Source organism: Halyomorpha halys, unplaced genomic scaffold, assembly GCF_000696795.3.
Source record: "Halyomorpha halys isolate HHAL.00 unplaced genomic scaffold, Hhal_1.1 Scaffold116.1, whole genome shotgun sequence".
Taxonomy (NCBI): Eukaryota; Metazoa; Arthropoda; class Insecta; order Hemiptera; family Pentatomidae; genus Halyomorpha; species Halyomorpha halys.
In genome coordinates, this window is record NW_027105704.1 from 107,554 (window position 1) to 125,308 (window position 17,755).

At 29.5% G+C, this 17,755-nt stretch overlaps 1 protein-coding gene across 3 annotated transcripts in view; it reads left to right on the forward strand.

The window, feature by feature from the left end:
• cpx (complexin) overlaps positions 1-17,755 on the forward strand; it is a 597,058-nt gene that overhangs the window by 92,311 nt on the left and 486,992 nt on the right. For all 3 annotated transcript variants that reach the window (XM_067053072.1, XM_067053061.1, XM_067053065.1), the window contains exon 2: positions 16,856-16,960. In XM_067053072.1, coding sequence (XP_066909173.1) covers positions 16,906-16,960 — 55 coding nt within the window. In that variant the 5' untranslated portion in view covers positions 16,856-16,905. The remainder of the gene's footprint in view (positions 1-16,855; positions 16,961-17,755) is intronic.

Here is a 17,755-nt window from a genome sequence, read left to right on the forward strand (position 1 = left end):
ATCATTTATCAATATTACCTATTGCCCACAACTGTGTGGCAGATTGTAATATCTATCAATAAATAAATCTATCTATCAAATAAAATATATATTAATATCAATTATATCTTATTAAATCTTTAATATATAAGAGAAACAATCACTATGGATTTTGTTGAAAACAGCACGCTTTTTATACCGTAGTAAAAGAAAAAATACAGAAAAATAAAAGTAGAATGCTCATAAACTTCAGGGTTTGTTAATTTAGGAAAAGGAGTCATAAGCGAAATTGTGACCAAAGAGTCGTCAAAGCTTTAGGACTACTGTCACATGCTATACGATTATTTCGCAGCGTAACCCAATAAATAACTCTTGCAATATACACCTCCGTCATCTATTAACTTAGTTGCAATCGTAAAACAAGATTATAGGTGGGAAATAAACGGGATTTATCGATAAAAATCGCATTAAGCCCCCTCGTACTTTACACCGTATTGATAGCCATTTTAAGGGCGAAAGTTTCTTATAGGTCAATAAAACAATACATGTTCATGCGGAACATCAATAAACGATAAATTAGGAAACAATCCCTTAATTATGATTATATATTGTGTCATTTTTGTTCCAATTTGAAAATGAAATATCTTGAAATACTTTGTCGATCTCTTCTCAAATCGACATTCCTTTATATGTAAAAAAAGGTTGAGTTAATATATCAATTTCTTTAATTCACATATTCTTACTCAAGGGGGTGTAGTGATTAAAAATGATATATTATTTACCTGATAAATTATGTATTATACCGGAAGCGGAAAAAGGGCACAAAAATGCGGTTGCATTTCAATAGGTTTATTGAAAAAAATATAAACTAAAACCCACGAAGGGTCAAAGGTGCAGTACAGGTACTTGTTACTTGACCAATGGTTGTGTAAGTGGTTGATTTGGTCTGAATCACGCTCAACCGCCAAATTTTTACCCAATTAATGGTACCCACTTCATGTGGCTGGGTAGAGTCAAAGGGCTGACTCACGGCTGCAGTAAAACAGAAAATAATTATCTGCTACATCCAAATTCCAACCTGGATCCTTATAGCTATCCGCTCCTAGGTAACGTAATACGTGATTAATTAATTTATTAAATATTTATTATTACAAGTTAAGTAAGTCAATGAACTCTTTGTTAATATATTCATGGAGTATCTTTTAATATAATATGAAAAAATAAAGTTTAACACACTAACTACTAATTCTAAGCAATAATAATTTTACATTAGATTTTAAAACAAATTCTTATCAAGAACTAACATTAGCACATATTTTTATAATTGCCAACTATTTCCAATGTTTAATTAATTACGCATGGATATAAGTCGTTACACTTATTGTTTAAAATATTTGGTTAACAATTCTTCATTTGCATTATATAATCCAAAATTGTATTTTATTAATATTAATATTATTTTAACTATTAAGGGTAAAATTAATTTCAAGTAGAGTTATATTCACTTCCCAATGACTGTAATTTTAAAATTACGGAAATTAAGTTCAATTACAAATAATTTTGATTATTTATATTAACTACTTCATGAACCAGTCTAATAGTGGTTCCCAATTGAAATAATGGGTTGAGCTAAAGTAATTACAATTGCTAATTACAATAAAATGTAATTGAAATAACTTTTTGTCCGACAAAGCCTTAAATTACACCATCAGTCGTGCTAAACTAGTTTAATGCTATCTCTCTGACCAAAATTTATTAGAAAATAATAATGTTATGAATAAGAAAAATTGATATGAAAGCTTATAAGTCTTATATTAGTTAATTAGTAAATGCTTAAATAAAAAAAAATGAAAATGAAATACTTGTTTTCATATCTATAAATTAGTTTTTAATTTAATTATAAACAAAAAAGTATTTTTCAATATGTGACGAAACAAAGAACATAATAATAATTTTTATAAAAGTAACTTTCCTAATTTACGTTTACGAAATCTAAAAAATATTATGAAATACTAAGGGTTCAACTATTGGTAGAATTGTTTTGATTTTCATTTTATTGTATTTTTGGAAGCAATGTGGAAAGGTAACACTGCTCTCCAACCGTTTCATTTATGTTTATGCTAAATTGAGGATTAATGAAAACAAAATTTACTCCAAAATTTTTCTTTTTTTTTTTTAGGAAATTGAAAATTGAAGAAGCCATGGTATAAAATCTGCTCACTGAAAGTAGATATAAGTCGTATTTTATTAGTAACTTATTTCACGTTTATTTGTATAGAACTTTAAGACTAACACTAGCTTCATTCGAAAAAGCAACATACTCCTTCTAGTTTGGAAAGTCCAAGAAGTTTCCGAACTCATTGAAATTGTGCAAACCAACAAAACTGGGATTGGAGAAGTGAGTTAGGGCAGGTTTGAAACTAGTTTGGGGCCAACGGTTAGGACTTGAAGTTTAGAATCAGCGACTAACCCCTCTAAGACATGAATTAGCACATTTTATTGAAAAGGAAGTTTTAAATGCGTCTAAGTGAAAAAGTAGTTTGGAATCGGGTAAAAACAATAAAAATAGTTATATTACCTTGATCAAATAAGGTTTTACATAATTTTAAAATTGTTTTATTGTTAAAGATATAACAATATGAAAAAAATTGCAACGAAGCATTTTTTATCTTACTAGATTTATTAACGAATGTAAGTAGTAAGAGAATATCCACAAATAATACACATAGAACTGATAAAACCGATAACATAGCACTTTATCAAGATAAGTATATATAAATTATTTTAGTTATAAATTTATCTTTGTTCGTTTATCAAAAAAAGTGAACATGTTGTGAAAAATGTTTATTTGGACATAACTTTTTTTTTTACCATATCTCTGCCTAAACTAAAGTCTCATCATTTAAAATTTCATCATCATATATGTATTATATTGTGTAAAAAAATATAAATATTTTTTTTAAGTTCCACTTTATAGAATCGATTTCGAACATGTTTTCGATTTTATCAAAAACGTCTTTTACGATTTTTATTAAACTCAGTATATCTTATTGTTATTTTAGTCGTTTTTAATTTAAATAATATATTATTATAAATGTACTTCGACATTTATCGCATATATTTGCTTGTTGTAATATTAGATGAAAGATTAGACGTTTCTGTCAATTTACCTATCTATATATTATTAAAAAAATCTTACCCTTCCTAAGCGTTAAGGGAAGAAATGGGGACATTTTCTACCTGGCCTGCCTTTTCTCAGTCGTCCTCTCTGTTACAATCTGGCAGGTGATTCCCTGTGATATACTTTATAAGCATAAAATTTTTTTTGAAATGTTTTTATTTTAATTCTCTGTCAATTCTATAATATATCTATATTTTTTAATTATAATCACAGAATAATTATGTATCTTAAATATATATATATTTACTTGGGATAAGATATATATATATATATTTTTTCTTTTAGCCCTGACGAAGCCCTACAAAGTGGGATGAAACGTTGGTTAACAATAAATAGTTTTCTTTTACTATTTAGATACCTTTATTGACCGCCACCCGGACTATCTTCCTCCAATCTACTTCATAAGGTCAACTATATTCTTTCAATGAGAAATTTTTATAACATTCGAAAAAAATTAATTGTCTGAAATTTTTGCCTTCCAAAAGGTTAGCGAAAGTATTCCTAATATTTTGGTGACTAACTAATCACGTTGTATAAGCATTATACTGTTATCATTCCGCAATAAACGTGTGTTTTTCTTTAATAACGGCATAGAAAGCTTTATTTTCTATTTTAAGAAAAAATTGGTAGTTTGTTTAGATACTTTTATGAAATAATATTTCTCTTAAAAATTAATATTATTTGGTTTCCATATATCGAGGATTGCCATTTAGCAATATTAAACGCTAATATTGCTAAATGGCAATCCCCGAATAACCGGCATCTAGAAGTAAATATTTTACTAGATCTAGTTGTATAACGTTATAATATTCAGTACCTGTAATATCTCTAAAGGTTCTTTTGACAAGAATCTGGCTCAATAACAGTCCTCTATTTCAATTGCATCATCCAAGCAAATATTCCACCCTGTTTACTTCGAATAAAATAGAAGCCTCTGCCTCAATTTCATTGCAAAGGGATTCGGTCTGTATTTAACTAAATGTGTATTTTGATAATTAAAGAGCAGTTTATATCCTAAATTGTAGAAAAAAATTAAAATAAACAATCATCGAGACAAAAAACTATTTAATTGAAGAGAAATTATTATTCTTACTCACTTATCTGTTGTATAAATAATATTATTTGCGTATAAAAAAAAATATTTTAAAAATTTCATGAAGGATTAGTATCGGAAAAAAAATCCTTTTTAATATTTATGAAATGTTAAGTTCTTTGCAAACGTCTTTTGTGGAACCCGTATTTGAATAAACACGCGATAGTATCTTAACGTTCTTTTTGTGAGAAATTACTTGAGTCAGTAAAGTATATATAATACATGAAATGTATTATATGTATCAATTTTATTTTAATGAAGGGTACGAAAAAAAAGTGCAAAATTCAAAAATTGATTTTGATCATTTAAGATGATTGAGGGTTATGTGGTTAAGAAACGATTGACATAGAAGTTTATGTGGTGTTTCATTACAGAAGCTATTTTTGAAGCTGTTACATTGCTTACATTTAAAAGTTAATTTTCTAATATGGAGATTTCGAAAATAAATGAATGGCGATAAATCTCTATAAACATGTAATATTAAGTTCAAAAACCATGTTAGTGAATGTAAAAATGTTTATTCAATTCGAAAAAAATAAAAATAATCTTCCAAATACCTGAATCAGTAAAGTATAAACATATAAACATTTTAAATAAATAGCATATAAATAACTATCTATAAGCAGCTATACTAATTAAAATAACAAATAATGTAAAGTCAGAAAAGAGGCTATAGTCTAAGAAAAAGTTGGAAATAGTGAGGAAGCTATAATGACAGCTCTCTCACACTTTTAATTTTTTTATTTAATTATTCATTTTTTATCGCTTTATTTAAATTATGAACAAAAATAATTTAAAAGTTAATAATATGTTGTTTGAATGTAAATCTACGGAACAAGCCGTTATTGCAATATAGCTGTATCTAGGAAAGGGTTTTTGGCATGAATTAGCGGAAGTAGCTGACGGAATTTGAAACAATTGATACAAGACCCTTTTTACTCTAGCTCCCAACTTGTCTCCAAATTTTAGAAAAAACGAAAGGGCCGTTTTTGAAAAAAGGTATGCCGAGAAAAATATTTATGAGTATTTATAGCTAAGAAATAGGAGCTGACGTAGTCGGACAAAATCAAAGAAGAACCAAGTAGGCATTAACCCACTCAATCCTTAATGATCTGATTAACATTTTGATCAATTATGTCCGAACACTACTTTGACTTCATACAGCCACGGATGATTTACGTTTACGCATGAAAAGTGGTAGAGAGTCCAATCCACTCCAACCTCAGACGTCGGAGAATAAGGTGAGAACAACCACCAGGAAGACCGCCGGAATATGGAAGTAACCCTCTGTCGGGGAAGTAAGAAAAGAATGATTATTTGATTGATGTATTGATTAGAAACTACCTATCTATATTGTTCATTGTTCAATTGAAAAAGTATGATTTTCGCAGTCAAATGTAACATCCCACTACTGCAAACGCCCGTATAGCCCAAAAGGGAGGGTAAGGTAGAATATAAAATACACTTAAAGAATATAATTTGAGTTGCATGCCTACCTTCTACGCCACAACCCCTGATGAAGACCTGAAACTCAGGTTAAAATAAATAAATATGGTTTTGTTTATTTATGTTGTTCTTTGCTGACCGCACCCCCCCGACAAACTTCTCCAATTAATATAATTTGTTCCTTAATGTCAAAAATATATAATAAGTTAAAATTTCGATTATGAGGACATTAATGTTTTTCATATCGTACATGAACACAAAGATTTCGTATCTTTGTTTGCAGGAAATAACAATATATAGTTCATTTAAATATAAGTTATTAGATATTTTTGTTTATTTTTTTTTTCACGGCTTAAAATCTTTACATCATCCACACTTAAGGTTGGCTTGAAATAGAAACATTTTAAAGAGATTAATTATAGAAAATAATAGTTGAAAACAAATAAATCCTTGAACAGCCATGTTAGAAAAAAAAATTAATTTGAAAATAAATAATATAAAAACGGATAATGATCTATAATTTTGGCATGAACTGAAAATCTAAATATTAAATTTTGCCTTTCAAAATCTAAACACCAAAGTGACCGAAGCTTCGTTATTATTATGAAATTAAATAAATTTAGATTTAGTCATAGTCTATTGATTGTTGGAGAGAGAAAAGTGAAGGGATAGAAATATGTCTAACTGAACGAATGGAGTGACAATATTCGCATGATGGAGATGGCAGTTTTCTAATATGTGAGTGCGTAAGGCGAGTGTGGCCTATTCTCAAGCGGGTCAAGGAAACTTCTCTCTGGTAAAAAAGTTTGTTCTTTCTTTGACTTTTTAACATTGGCACTATTTTTCAATAATAGTTCGTTGGTAGAAGTATCCTCTTTAAACTGTTCTACGAAATTTAATGGAACCTCCAATAAGACTGATTCAACTAAAAATTCATGAATAAAAAATTATGGTTCCTGACGACGCTGGTTCTGGATATATCGGCTCCTGATTAGCTCCTGTCATTTATTTTTTCTCTCTTTTTAAATAATTATCGTGATTAGGAATGCTCCTAAAGTGAACATAAAAAATATATATATTTTGCTAGAAATTAAGGAGAAAATGTGTATGTGATTTCGATTATACATTTGACTTGTTCCCTCCAGTTTTGATAAATTAAACATCAAACGTTGTCTCGCGAAGGTTGTTAGACCTGACTGAAACTGAAAATTAAAAGAAATAGTAGCCAGGCCTTTGAAGCAGACCAAGAGCACTCGGTTGAAGGGTTTCCAAGGCGAGAATTCCTCCTGAAAGGGCCCTCGATGGCCCTTCAGGCCAGTGTCAGGCGAACAGAAAGGGACGGAATTAAGATCATTTAATATACTCCCTTTGGGAGGAGGAGTATGTGAATTCCTACCGATAGGCAAGGCTTGTGAAAAATAGGGTAAAATGTCGGCTGCAAAAGGTTTTCTTTACTGCCGAGCTGGGAGCTTTCGTCGTAAAGTGTTGAGGTGGAAGCTTTTTCTTATTACCAGTCGGCCGCTGTACCTAATGGAATTGTTTCTTCTACTCCCCATTGTGTTCTTTAAAAAGCTACCTCCTAGTTCTTGCTCAAGTTGTGGTTTCGATGCCTGCATAAGGCATTCTAAATTAAAGTGATATATTTACTCCAGTTATGTCACTAATTCAATTGTAATATATTGAATTCAGATGTGGTAAAATATCGACCTATTCCACACGATTGTATAAGTCAATCAAAACCTATTCCAAACTATTGAATAGTTCAATATATAATATATCTTAAAATGGATTTAGTGAATGACACAAATTCTTCCTTATTAAAATACAATAGTTTATTTCATATCATCAGCAACGTTTCGGGAGATTTCCCCCATCTTCAGGCTGCTAAAAAACAATTCAATAAAACCATAAACATGCGCTTACAACAACACTAATATATCATATACACTCAAAGAACTATTTATAAATTATTTACTTGGTAACAAAAAACCTATATATGACATATAATTTTCTCCTATTTGTCATTCTTGCTAATATATTATAATATTAATGTCATTTAATGAGTAAAACTTGTAATATATTGGATTCAGATGTGGTAAAATATCGACCTATTCCACACGATTGTATAAGTCAATCAAAACCTATTCCAAACTATTGAATAGTTCAATATATAATATATCTGATATTAGTACATAATACCCATTGATTAAAATATTTTGTCCAAAGTTAATAATCCCTAGATTTTCTTCAAATCAGGCCCATCAATTTTTATCATCTTCCTTGTCCTGCAGTCTCCCATACCCGCTTTACACCCGTATAAACATTTGTTGAATATAAAAATTTCCACTTCCTAATATGTAAATATTTATGATTTTTTATTTTACTGTATATCTTTTAGAGCAATTAAGCTCTATTGAACTAACATGCACACCTTGTTGATCATCAACAATAACAGGAATAATTAACTTGAAATTCTAAATTAATTTGAATAGAAGCAACTGTAATGAGCTTGATCTTCCATGGTCTTTCTTGCAACCCGTGGACGCACGACGTTTCATGTTCAGGCTGAATTCAATACTTCGAAGATCTAGCTACTATATATAAGTACCATATACGAGTTGAAGTAAAGCAAGGTAAATTGACTATTGGCCCACTTTTCAGGTATTGATATGTACGAAGGAGCGCGGTGGCACCGTGCTAAGGCTGAATTCAATACTTCGAAGATCTAGCTACTATATATAAGTACCATATACGAGTTGAAGTAAAGCAAGGTAAATTGACTATTGGCCCACTTTTCAGGTATTGATATGTACGAAGGAGCGCGGTGGCACCGTGCTAAGGCACGATGCTACTAACTCCAAGGACCTAAGTTCAAATCTGGTTGGGCGGAAAATTGTTTTGCTGTTACGCTGTAGCCGTGAGTCAACCCTGTGGGCTCTGGGGTCCTCCTGGAGTCCAATCAGCCTCATAAATTGCGTACCCTTAATTGGGTAAAAATCTGTCGGTCAATCATAATTCTGACCAAATCACCTCCACGCACAACCGTTGGTATAGTAGCAGTACTCCCTTACAAAGTACTGAACCACTGACCCTTCATGAGTTCTAGCGGTACAGATTTTAATTTATTTTTATTGATATGTTACAGCGAATTAGTAATATTATATCGACCATCTTCGCTCAAACGATTTTCTTATAGTGTTTACCAATCAGGCTATATCAGAATATTCACGATACGAATATCACATACTTTCTTTACACCTAATTTGCTTTCTCATTTAACCAACTGGATTGAATGGATTTGTATTAGGAGCGGAAATTAATTGCAGCCCTAGAATAGGAAAATTAGGAGCTAAAAGAGGAAGCGATAAAATACATTGGTTAGAGGAGATTAGGGAAACTGCTGGGCAAAGCTCTCTCTATCCCATTAGCAATTCTCTCTCTAGCTAACGATATTTTATTATTTTTATAGTCATTACACACTCACACGAGTGTGCGTTTGTATAAATATATAGATGAACGGATTTGTACAAATATAAATATTGGTGGTATATATAACGGATCATTTTTTAGAAAGTTTTTTTTTTTTTTTAATATTTTTAGGAAACATTTGGGATAGTAGTGATAAAATAGAATATTTAGTCATTAGTATTTAATTACTTGAGTAATATGAAAGACAAAATAAGATAAATAATATTCAAAATGTTACATATATATTTTGTAGATTAATTTTCATAATTATGAAGGTGTTAATATTGGAAAAATCTCCAAAAAATAAAAAAAATCAGAATTGATTAACATAAAAGTAATTGTGAAAATGTTAAAAATATAACCACTATACTACTAGTCCTACATAGCATAAAACAATTGCACAATTATGATTTAAAAATCAACAAATATTAGATGCCGAAAACTACACAAAAATCAGGAAATTAATAGAAAACACACATAATAAAAAACATATTCAAGATATCAATTTTAAAATTGATACAAATAATTTCAAGAGCATAAAGTGAACACTATATAGATATAATAAGTAAATTAGAAATATAAAATAGCAAACCACTAAGATAATATTAATTATATAATATAATTTTGAAATGATGAATATGTCATAGTGTAATTACAAAACTAAATTTTAAATTTCTTCTTTGAAACAAAAAAGAGGTAGGAAATACAAGCAGGGGGTAATTTATTAGTTATCAATGTTATGTGTGTAACCTTATTAGAATTTTAGTAATATTGAAGTTAATAGAAGAGTCTTCTTAGTTGTAATTAAACTTGACAATGTAATTTTTAACTGACGTCGACGACAATATATATTATTGTTTTCATTGTATGGTTATCTAAATAATAAAAATGATATTGCATAAAAATAAAATTTTAGTAAATAATAATGTTCAGGTAACTAATTCAATCGCATTTAAGCTTGTGAATTATTGTCAAGTCGGTTGCATAATGGTTGTTGTGCAGTCAAACTCCGAAACGTATTTACATATAAATAACATAAAATTATAGAAATTTATAAGTGAAGATTTTTTTTTTTTTCGCATCTTCTTATTAAATAGAATATTTAGAATGTTTATTGAAAACCCACAAAGCTCAAGTCTATTTGAACAAATAGATCATTTTTTTAAAATACTTTTTATTTATTGATAGGCATTACAATCTGCCCACACAGTTGTGGGAAATAGGTAATAGTGATGAATGATCACATTCATACTAAAATAAAATAAAAATAAATAAATGAATGAAAAAAAAATCTCTCTTAAAATATATACAAACAGAAGAATAAAAAAAATGAACATAATCAAACTATGTGTATGAAATAAATAAAATAACATAATGATAAACTAATATAATCTCTAGTCACATTTACACTCTTATATACAATATTTACATAATCAACCTGAGGACCCCTGAGCCTACTCTATCCCCCACGTATAAGAGGTAGAGCAGAGCTCAAAAAGAACCCAGCGCTTCCCTCTCGCCGCATCACTAGTAATGAGCCAGTGGAGGCTGAGCAAGTGCGCTAAAGCCGCAAACACTCAACTTGAGTGGAGAATCTGACCATTTTCAGAACACCAATTGTCCATTTTTATTTTACAATAAGTCTCTTGGCCACTGCCGTTTCAACCTTCTACTTCTAGGTGGGCTATAGGGATGGGTGGAACTAGATAAGGTTTGAACCAAAAGATTAGGATGGTTGGAAAGGTTTATATCCTTAAGTTAAGATCCCACTATGAGTTCTTGACTAAATGAGGCTAGTTTGCAGATCTGTTAAACAATGATAAATGGGATACTACTAAAACGAATTAAAGTAAAATAGTTGAAACCGAATATAATAAAAAAATACTATTTTTAAAATTATTCATTACTTTTAAAATCCTTTTGATTTGTTTAATAGTAGAATTCATCTCTCATTGCTCTTTATGAAATCAATTGTTAACTGTTTCAGTTGTTATACAGGGCTAGGTTGGTCTCTACCGTAACTGTTTGAGTTCTGATTTTAATCATTTCAGCTGAAATCGAAACTCAAACAAGGGGGAACCCCTTGCCACCATTTGAATTACTATTAGCAGTTGTCAGACAGTGCCGAGGAAATTGTATATAGATGATTCACAATGTACTTTATCAAGTTACAAAATAGCGTTATAATGAAATCAGAAAGGATTATTTTTTGTAATATCCTTGTTTATCTATGAAGACATTTCATGGACACTCTCTTATGCGTGGAGTTAAATTCAAAGTACTGTTAGTCGATTAATCCTCATTTTGGAATGCTTGTGGTTTTACTGGAATTATAGTGATACATGCCCAACCTTCGTCTTTGGATGATGATTTTATGTTGTTGTTTTTTCATTGTTATAAAAATTATTTTATAGTACTTATTATAAGAACATATTTTATTCCATTAAAATTTAAAAAAAAGGAATTTTAAAGATTAAAAAAATTGTTGTTTTCTTTCTGTTTGAAGTTAAATTTAATCGAGTGACATTGTGTAACAAAATGTCGGACGGTAGTGACGAGTTTTGAAGCACAACGTTAAGTGAAATGTACCATTTGTGCTAAATATAAAAAAAAAAAAAAAAAAAACTCAGCCCAGTTGTGTCAAAGAATATCGGAAGATGGAGAGACAGGTTATTTATTTATTTAATTTTTTAAAACCTTAAAACTGAGGATTTAAAAAAAATAGTGAAATCTCTTTCCCGACGTTCTGCAACTCAAGAAAAAATCATACGGGTGTAAATTGATTTCGTGACTCGATATGAAATGGATTTGGTAGGGAGAGGGCAAAGCGAGGAAATTTTTATATTGTAATAGGAGAGTAGGAGCTTACAGTACCTTAACAATTAAAAAATTATCATGTACCTGTTAGAATTGATTTAGGAAATGGCTGTTCTATTCTAGTTTTATATAATATTTTATGTGTTCAGCAATTAGAGGAAACACATTATAATTAATAATACTATTTTAATACATTATTTTATTTTCAGAAGTTTCATTTCTTTCGACCAATCCTATGTTTGCCACAAGTTTGTTTTTTTTGGTCGATCTCAAAGTTAAGTTATTAAAAATAATAAACAAAAATAAAACAATAAAAAATAATGAATTTTTTGATTTGTTAAATTAAAAAAAAAAATCCTTAGGCCTTTATTTTTGGAGGCGCATTGTAAATTCACTTTTAAATATCCTTAAATATTAGACCAGTATCATTCCATTCTTCATAATCCTTAACTAATTTTATATTGAAGATAAGGCGGTAATATTTACAACTTAGTGGCCCATTTCCATTTAATTAACCTTTAGTGGATTAGACTAAGAGAATATTATGAATTCAGGTCGCCCTTGCCAATTTCAGTTCCTATTCTGCTTTAGCGAGGGGATCTCATGAATTACAGACAGGGCCAAGAACGACCTACTAGGGTTTTGGGGTATAATGTTAATTTTATTCAATGGGATACTTTGATACAAAGCCTCTCAGTCCAGGAATCCTCCAGTCCTTTGAGCTTCGGTTTCATTTGTGAACGAAACAATACATGGAATCTGGAATTATGGATCGTTCTATTATATTACCTCCTCACAATACATGCTGTCCCTTCAGAGTGATCTATGCTATGGATAATACATCGTTTTCTATAGATTATTTATCAATCATGATATAATGTTATCAACTAGAATTTTGTGCCGAGATGAGTGGGTGTGGATCAAGATTGGAAATTTAGTAGAACAACGGACTGGGATCGTACTTAATGAGCAAATTACATAGAAAAGTGTTTTATGTACTAGGTATGACCCTAATATGTACCTGATACTGTGCTACATTTGTCGAAAATATGTCTTCTTGAAAAATGTTTTATTAAAAAATTGTGAAATGGTGAAATTGGAGGAGCAGAAATGAGAAATAAAAATAGGAATGAATTGAAACATTTGTATTTGTTATACAGACCGAAATTGATTGTAAAAGGAAACTGTAGGGAAAAAAATTGTTTATTATAAATTGTATATTTGTATATTGTTAAAATTGTTAATATCTTATTATTATATCTCTTTATATCTGATTATACCATGTATTTGTAATTTATATATGTCCGATTACGGATTGATAAGTATGCTGTGTGAGATAGCAACCTGATGTATTTAGGCAGCATAGATAAATAAAGTATTTCTCTCTCTCTCTCTCTCTCTCTCTCTCTCTCTCTCTCTCTCTCTCTCTCTCTCTCTCAAGAATTACTCAAAATTAAGCTTGATAAATTGGCTTTAAGTTAGATCGATCATCTTGGTAAGAATAGTGCTTTTCCTGTTTGACTAAGTAAAGTAACAATGTTCATTGTAAAAATAGTTAAAAACTGTATCTCGGGTAATATGAAACGTACAAAGCTCTTTAATTTTTAGGAGGAGTTAAATCGGCTTTATCCTTCCTTCGCATTTTCTGGATCCTTCCTTTACCTAGTTATCCAATCCCGCTGTCTATCATGCATCTCTGGTCTCCCTAAATTAAAATCATCTGTTCATTTCAACAATATCCGTTCTCGGTCTTCAAACTTATATACTACTACCAGATAACTTGTATAGTACAAATTCAAAAAATAATAGAATACTTAATATTTTATATTGACTACCCATTCTTTTTCTTTTGTATTTATATATTTTTTAAAAATTATTATTCATATGTTACTTCCAAGTTTAGTATATTTACATTAATTACTAATGTTTTTACTATACAATTTTCACACCTCTATAACCATATTTATTTTGTATATTATATTTATTTTATCCATTTTTTGTGTGTTCCATCCGTGTACATTTGTATTTTTTTTTTTACTATAATTTCTTCCCCTATTATGTATATTATTATTTATTGTTTGCCTATTTTTAATATTTTCTTTAATTTTTTATTCTGTTTTCTATACATTAAAATTATTTTCAAATGTTACGTACTTTAACTGTCAATCACCACTCTTCTCTATACATCCTGTCAGTTCATTTTGGCTCCAAATCCGAGTCTGCAAGATACGTTGATTTTATTCTTATCCCCCTTTTTCCGTCTTTTAGTTCGTACTTTATTTTATATATTTTTCTTTTTATCTGTTATTATTTCCGTTTTAATTAATTGTCTGTAACCTTTTATAATTCTTATTTAATTTTTACATTTCATTGTGCATCTTTTTATTTTTATTTTTGTTTACCGATTTATGTTATTCATTTTATTTTCTTCTGTAACTTCAAGGAGTAACACAAAAAAAAATCCACCCTGGAAGTGCCGGAAGGATAATAGACTGAGCACAAAGGCACCTTACAGCGCGCTCTAAGTGAACCTGCCGGTGCAGTAAGAGGAGCGATATATGACTGAGGGTGGAAAGGGAAAGGGGGTTGAAAAAAGAAAAAAAAACTACCCCACACAGAAAGAGAGAACTGGCGGTGAGTGTGAAGCCGTGTAGCCCAGCTCATTTATCACATTGTTATTTTTACCTTGTCCTGTTTATGACTGAGCTTCCTCTGATCCACTCATCCCAGGACCTACGCTGATGATCATCCGGCACAAATAGATCTCCTGTCAGTGGGTATTGTGAAAAGTGTTGTCCTCTTCATTTCTATTGTTTAATTAGGACATTTAATTAATTATATTTACTCTTACATTATAATATAAGTCTATTTACTAAAACCATTCGACCTCTTATTAATTGTTTTTAAGCTGATAGGTATTAAATAAAGGAAAACGACAACACAACAGTGAAAATATATGGAATAAAAAGAATAAAACACGGCAAAATTTTAAATATATTAAACAAATAGTTTTAAAATATTCAAGAAAAAATAAGGTCATGATGAAGGATATCTCATTATTGTAAAATTAATAAAAAATAAAAGGTTTAAAATATGAAAGCTGCTTACTAGCCCTAAAAGAAAAAAAAAATAGAAAACATAATGAGGTATTCTTTAAAAAAGAAAATTTCCTGGTTTATAAATAAAAACTCGTAATTATAATGGACAGTATAAACCTATTTATTTTTGTCAGTTTAAATTAAAATTAAATATCATCTCCGGCAAAATTAAATATTTTTCACTAATTATTCTGTTTTAAGTAAACTGGTATAGTTCATTATTTTACAATTGTAATAGTCATCGATTTATAAGGAATAAATCAAAAACACATTGTTAAATGTTTAGAAGAACTGAAAGGAAACATCATAAATAAATATAATGCTGATATTATATAAACAATTAACTACTAACTAAAAATCAAAATAAAACAATTAAAACTAAAATTAAAAGGTTGAAATATTTAACATGGATACAGAATCGGCTATATGAAAATGATCCTTTAATCTTTCATACTTTTATCATTAAAGTAGTTATCAACTCGAATTCACATTTTTCTCTTTGATTTAGGACAATGTTACGTATTTCAGAAATAAATTCGAAAATATTATATTTACTTTAAAAAAAGGAATTAATTTTATTTATATGTCTTTATTTATTGACATTTACAACTGTATATACACAAAAATACATCTAGTAAATTCAACGCAAGATCATAATGATATGTATGATAAGCGTGTAGAGAAACTACCTATTGGTAGCACTCTAATAGTATTTCTACAATATAAGTTCTCGAGGTCATCTTATCTTCAAACTTCTCGAAGGATTATCAAGAGTAGAAGAGGAAGCAAGGTTAGAAACTTATTAGTTAACTGGTTAGGGAGTTTATAATGGAAGGATTGATATCTGGTTCTGGCTAGATCGGTTACATATGAACATTAAGTCTTTATGGATGATTTGATTTGTGACAGTGGGAGAAGCATTGAGGATTTTACGAAGGATTTTGGATTGCAGCGATTGGATACAAAAGGGATTCGAAGGTTTAGTGGACCCCTGAAGTTAACTCCGTATGTCCAGGTAGACCTTATAATCATGTAGATCTTGTCTTTTGTGACGGTTCGGAATTCTAGACCGTTTCTATTGTAAGTGCTGTATTTGTCCGAATCAATGTGCAATTTCCTGTTTGTGATTTACTGTTCAGTCTTGTGTGAGGATTCCAAGCTAGTCGTTCGTTTGAATGTAGTCCAAGGTAGCGGATCTGTTCTAATTTTAAACTTTAAAACTAGAAAAGTGCATGGATGAGAATGGCAGGTTAAAATAAATTATTAGATCTGCGGAAATCACTTAGAGTACCGTTATCTGTTTTTGGGTCTATCTATGTGAACTTAACAAGTCTGTAATTCTGAAACGAGTTAGTATATTTTTGCAAACTTTCATATTTTTAATGTGACCTATAATTATTTTAAATATCTTGTTATAAATACTGTATATATAATTATTTTTTTACATAAAATATTTTTATTTAGTGGTGTTCATGCTATGTATTAAGTGTGTAGGAAAAAAATATATATAAAATTCACACGAACCTAGAAATATGAACATAACTAAAATTTAACAGATCATAATATCGTTAAAATTAATTAATTGTTGTATTTTTAAGGTTTGGTTTTCATTTAATTATTAATAATTAATTTTGAACGGTTTATATATTCATTATTGTCATTACACGAATATATCAAAGTTCGCTTTATGATTTGTCTGTTTGCAATGCCCAGATTGGGCCACTTCTAGGAAGTACAAAGCACTCCCACTAATATTGTTCTTTGTTTGTCTAGCTGTTGCGGTGGTCTTGAGAAAACAAGCTTGAGAAGTTTCGACAAGCAAGATGGCCGCTTTCGTAGCGAAGCAGATGGTAGGCAACAAACTGAACGCCGTTAAAGGTAAGTGGCGAATTAAATCAATTTAGTTGATTTTAAATAATTTATTTGTTAATAACTATTACACAATTTAAAACATTCATCAGTCATATGTAGCGTAGTAAAGAATTGCTTTTGGATATGATTAAAGATTAATTAGTTTTTCTCGAAACCTTCGGTTCATACGATTCTCAATAATAAATTCGAAATCCAGGTGAACCTATCTATCTATATTTATATTCATTTTCAATAACCTCATGACTTTATTTATTAGGTCTTTCTCAGAAAAATAATAGTCCTTTGTTAAAAAAAAGTCTGTATTTAAAATTAATTATGCCTTCTGTATAGGTATACATATGCCCATATATTTTGAATGGGCCAAAGTAAGACATAATTCGAACAATATTTTAAAACAGACATACGGAAAAAATATTTAATTTTTTTTTTTATTCAATCTAAAGGCATATTTTCAGATATCAGATACAAAAATATAAGTACAACAAAAGTAATATTATTATAAAATGTATATAATTATTTCAATGTTTTAATTTTTTTCAAAATCAAGTGGTCTTCAGAAATTCTATAGGATGTTGATTGGTAAACCGTAAATAATGTTTTGACTTTACCAAATTCATTGTGGAGTAAGAAAATTTACAATAATATCTTGTAAACATTTTTTTATGTATAGATATTTTGATTCCGGTACGAGGTTCAAAATTCAATCGTAGAAGAAATCGAAAATTGCAAGATTTTTTTGAATAGTGCTTTAGAGTGTCTGATCCTCTTATATATTTAATAACTCTAATTTTCCAAACGCTA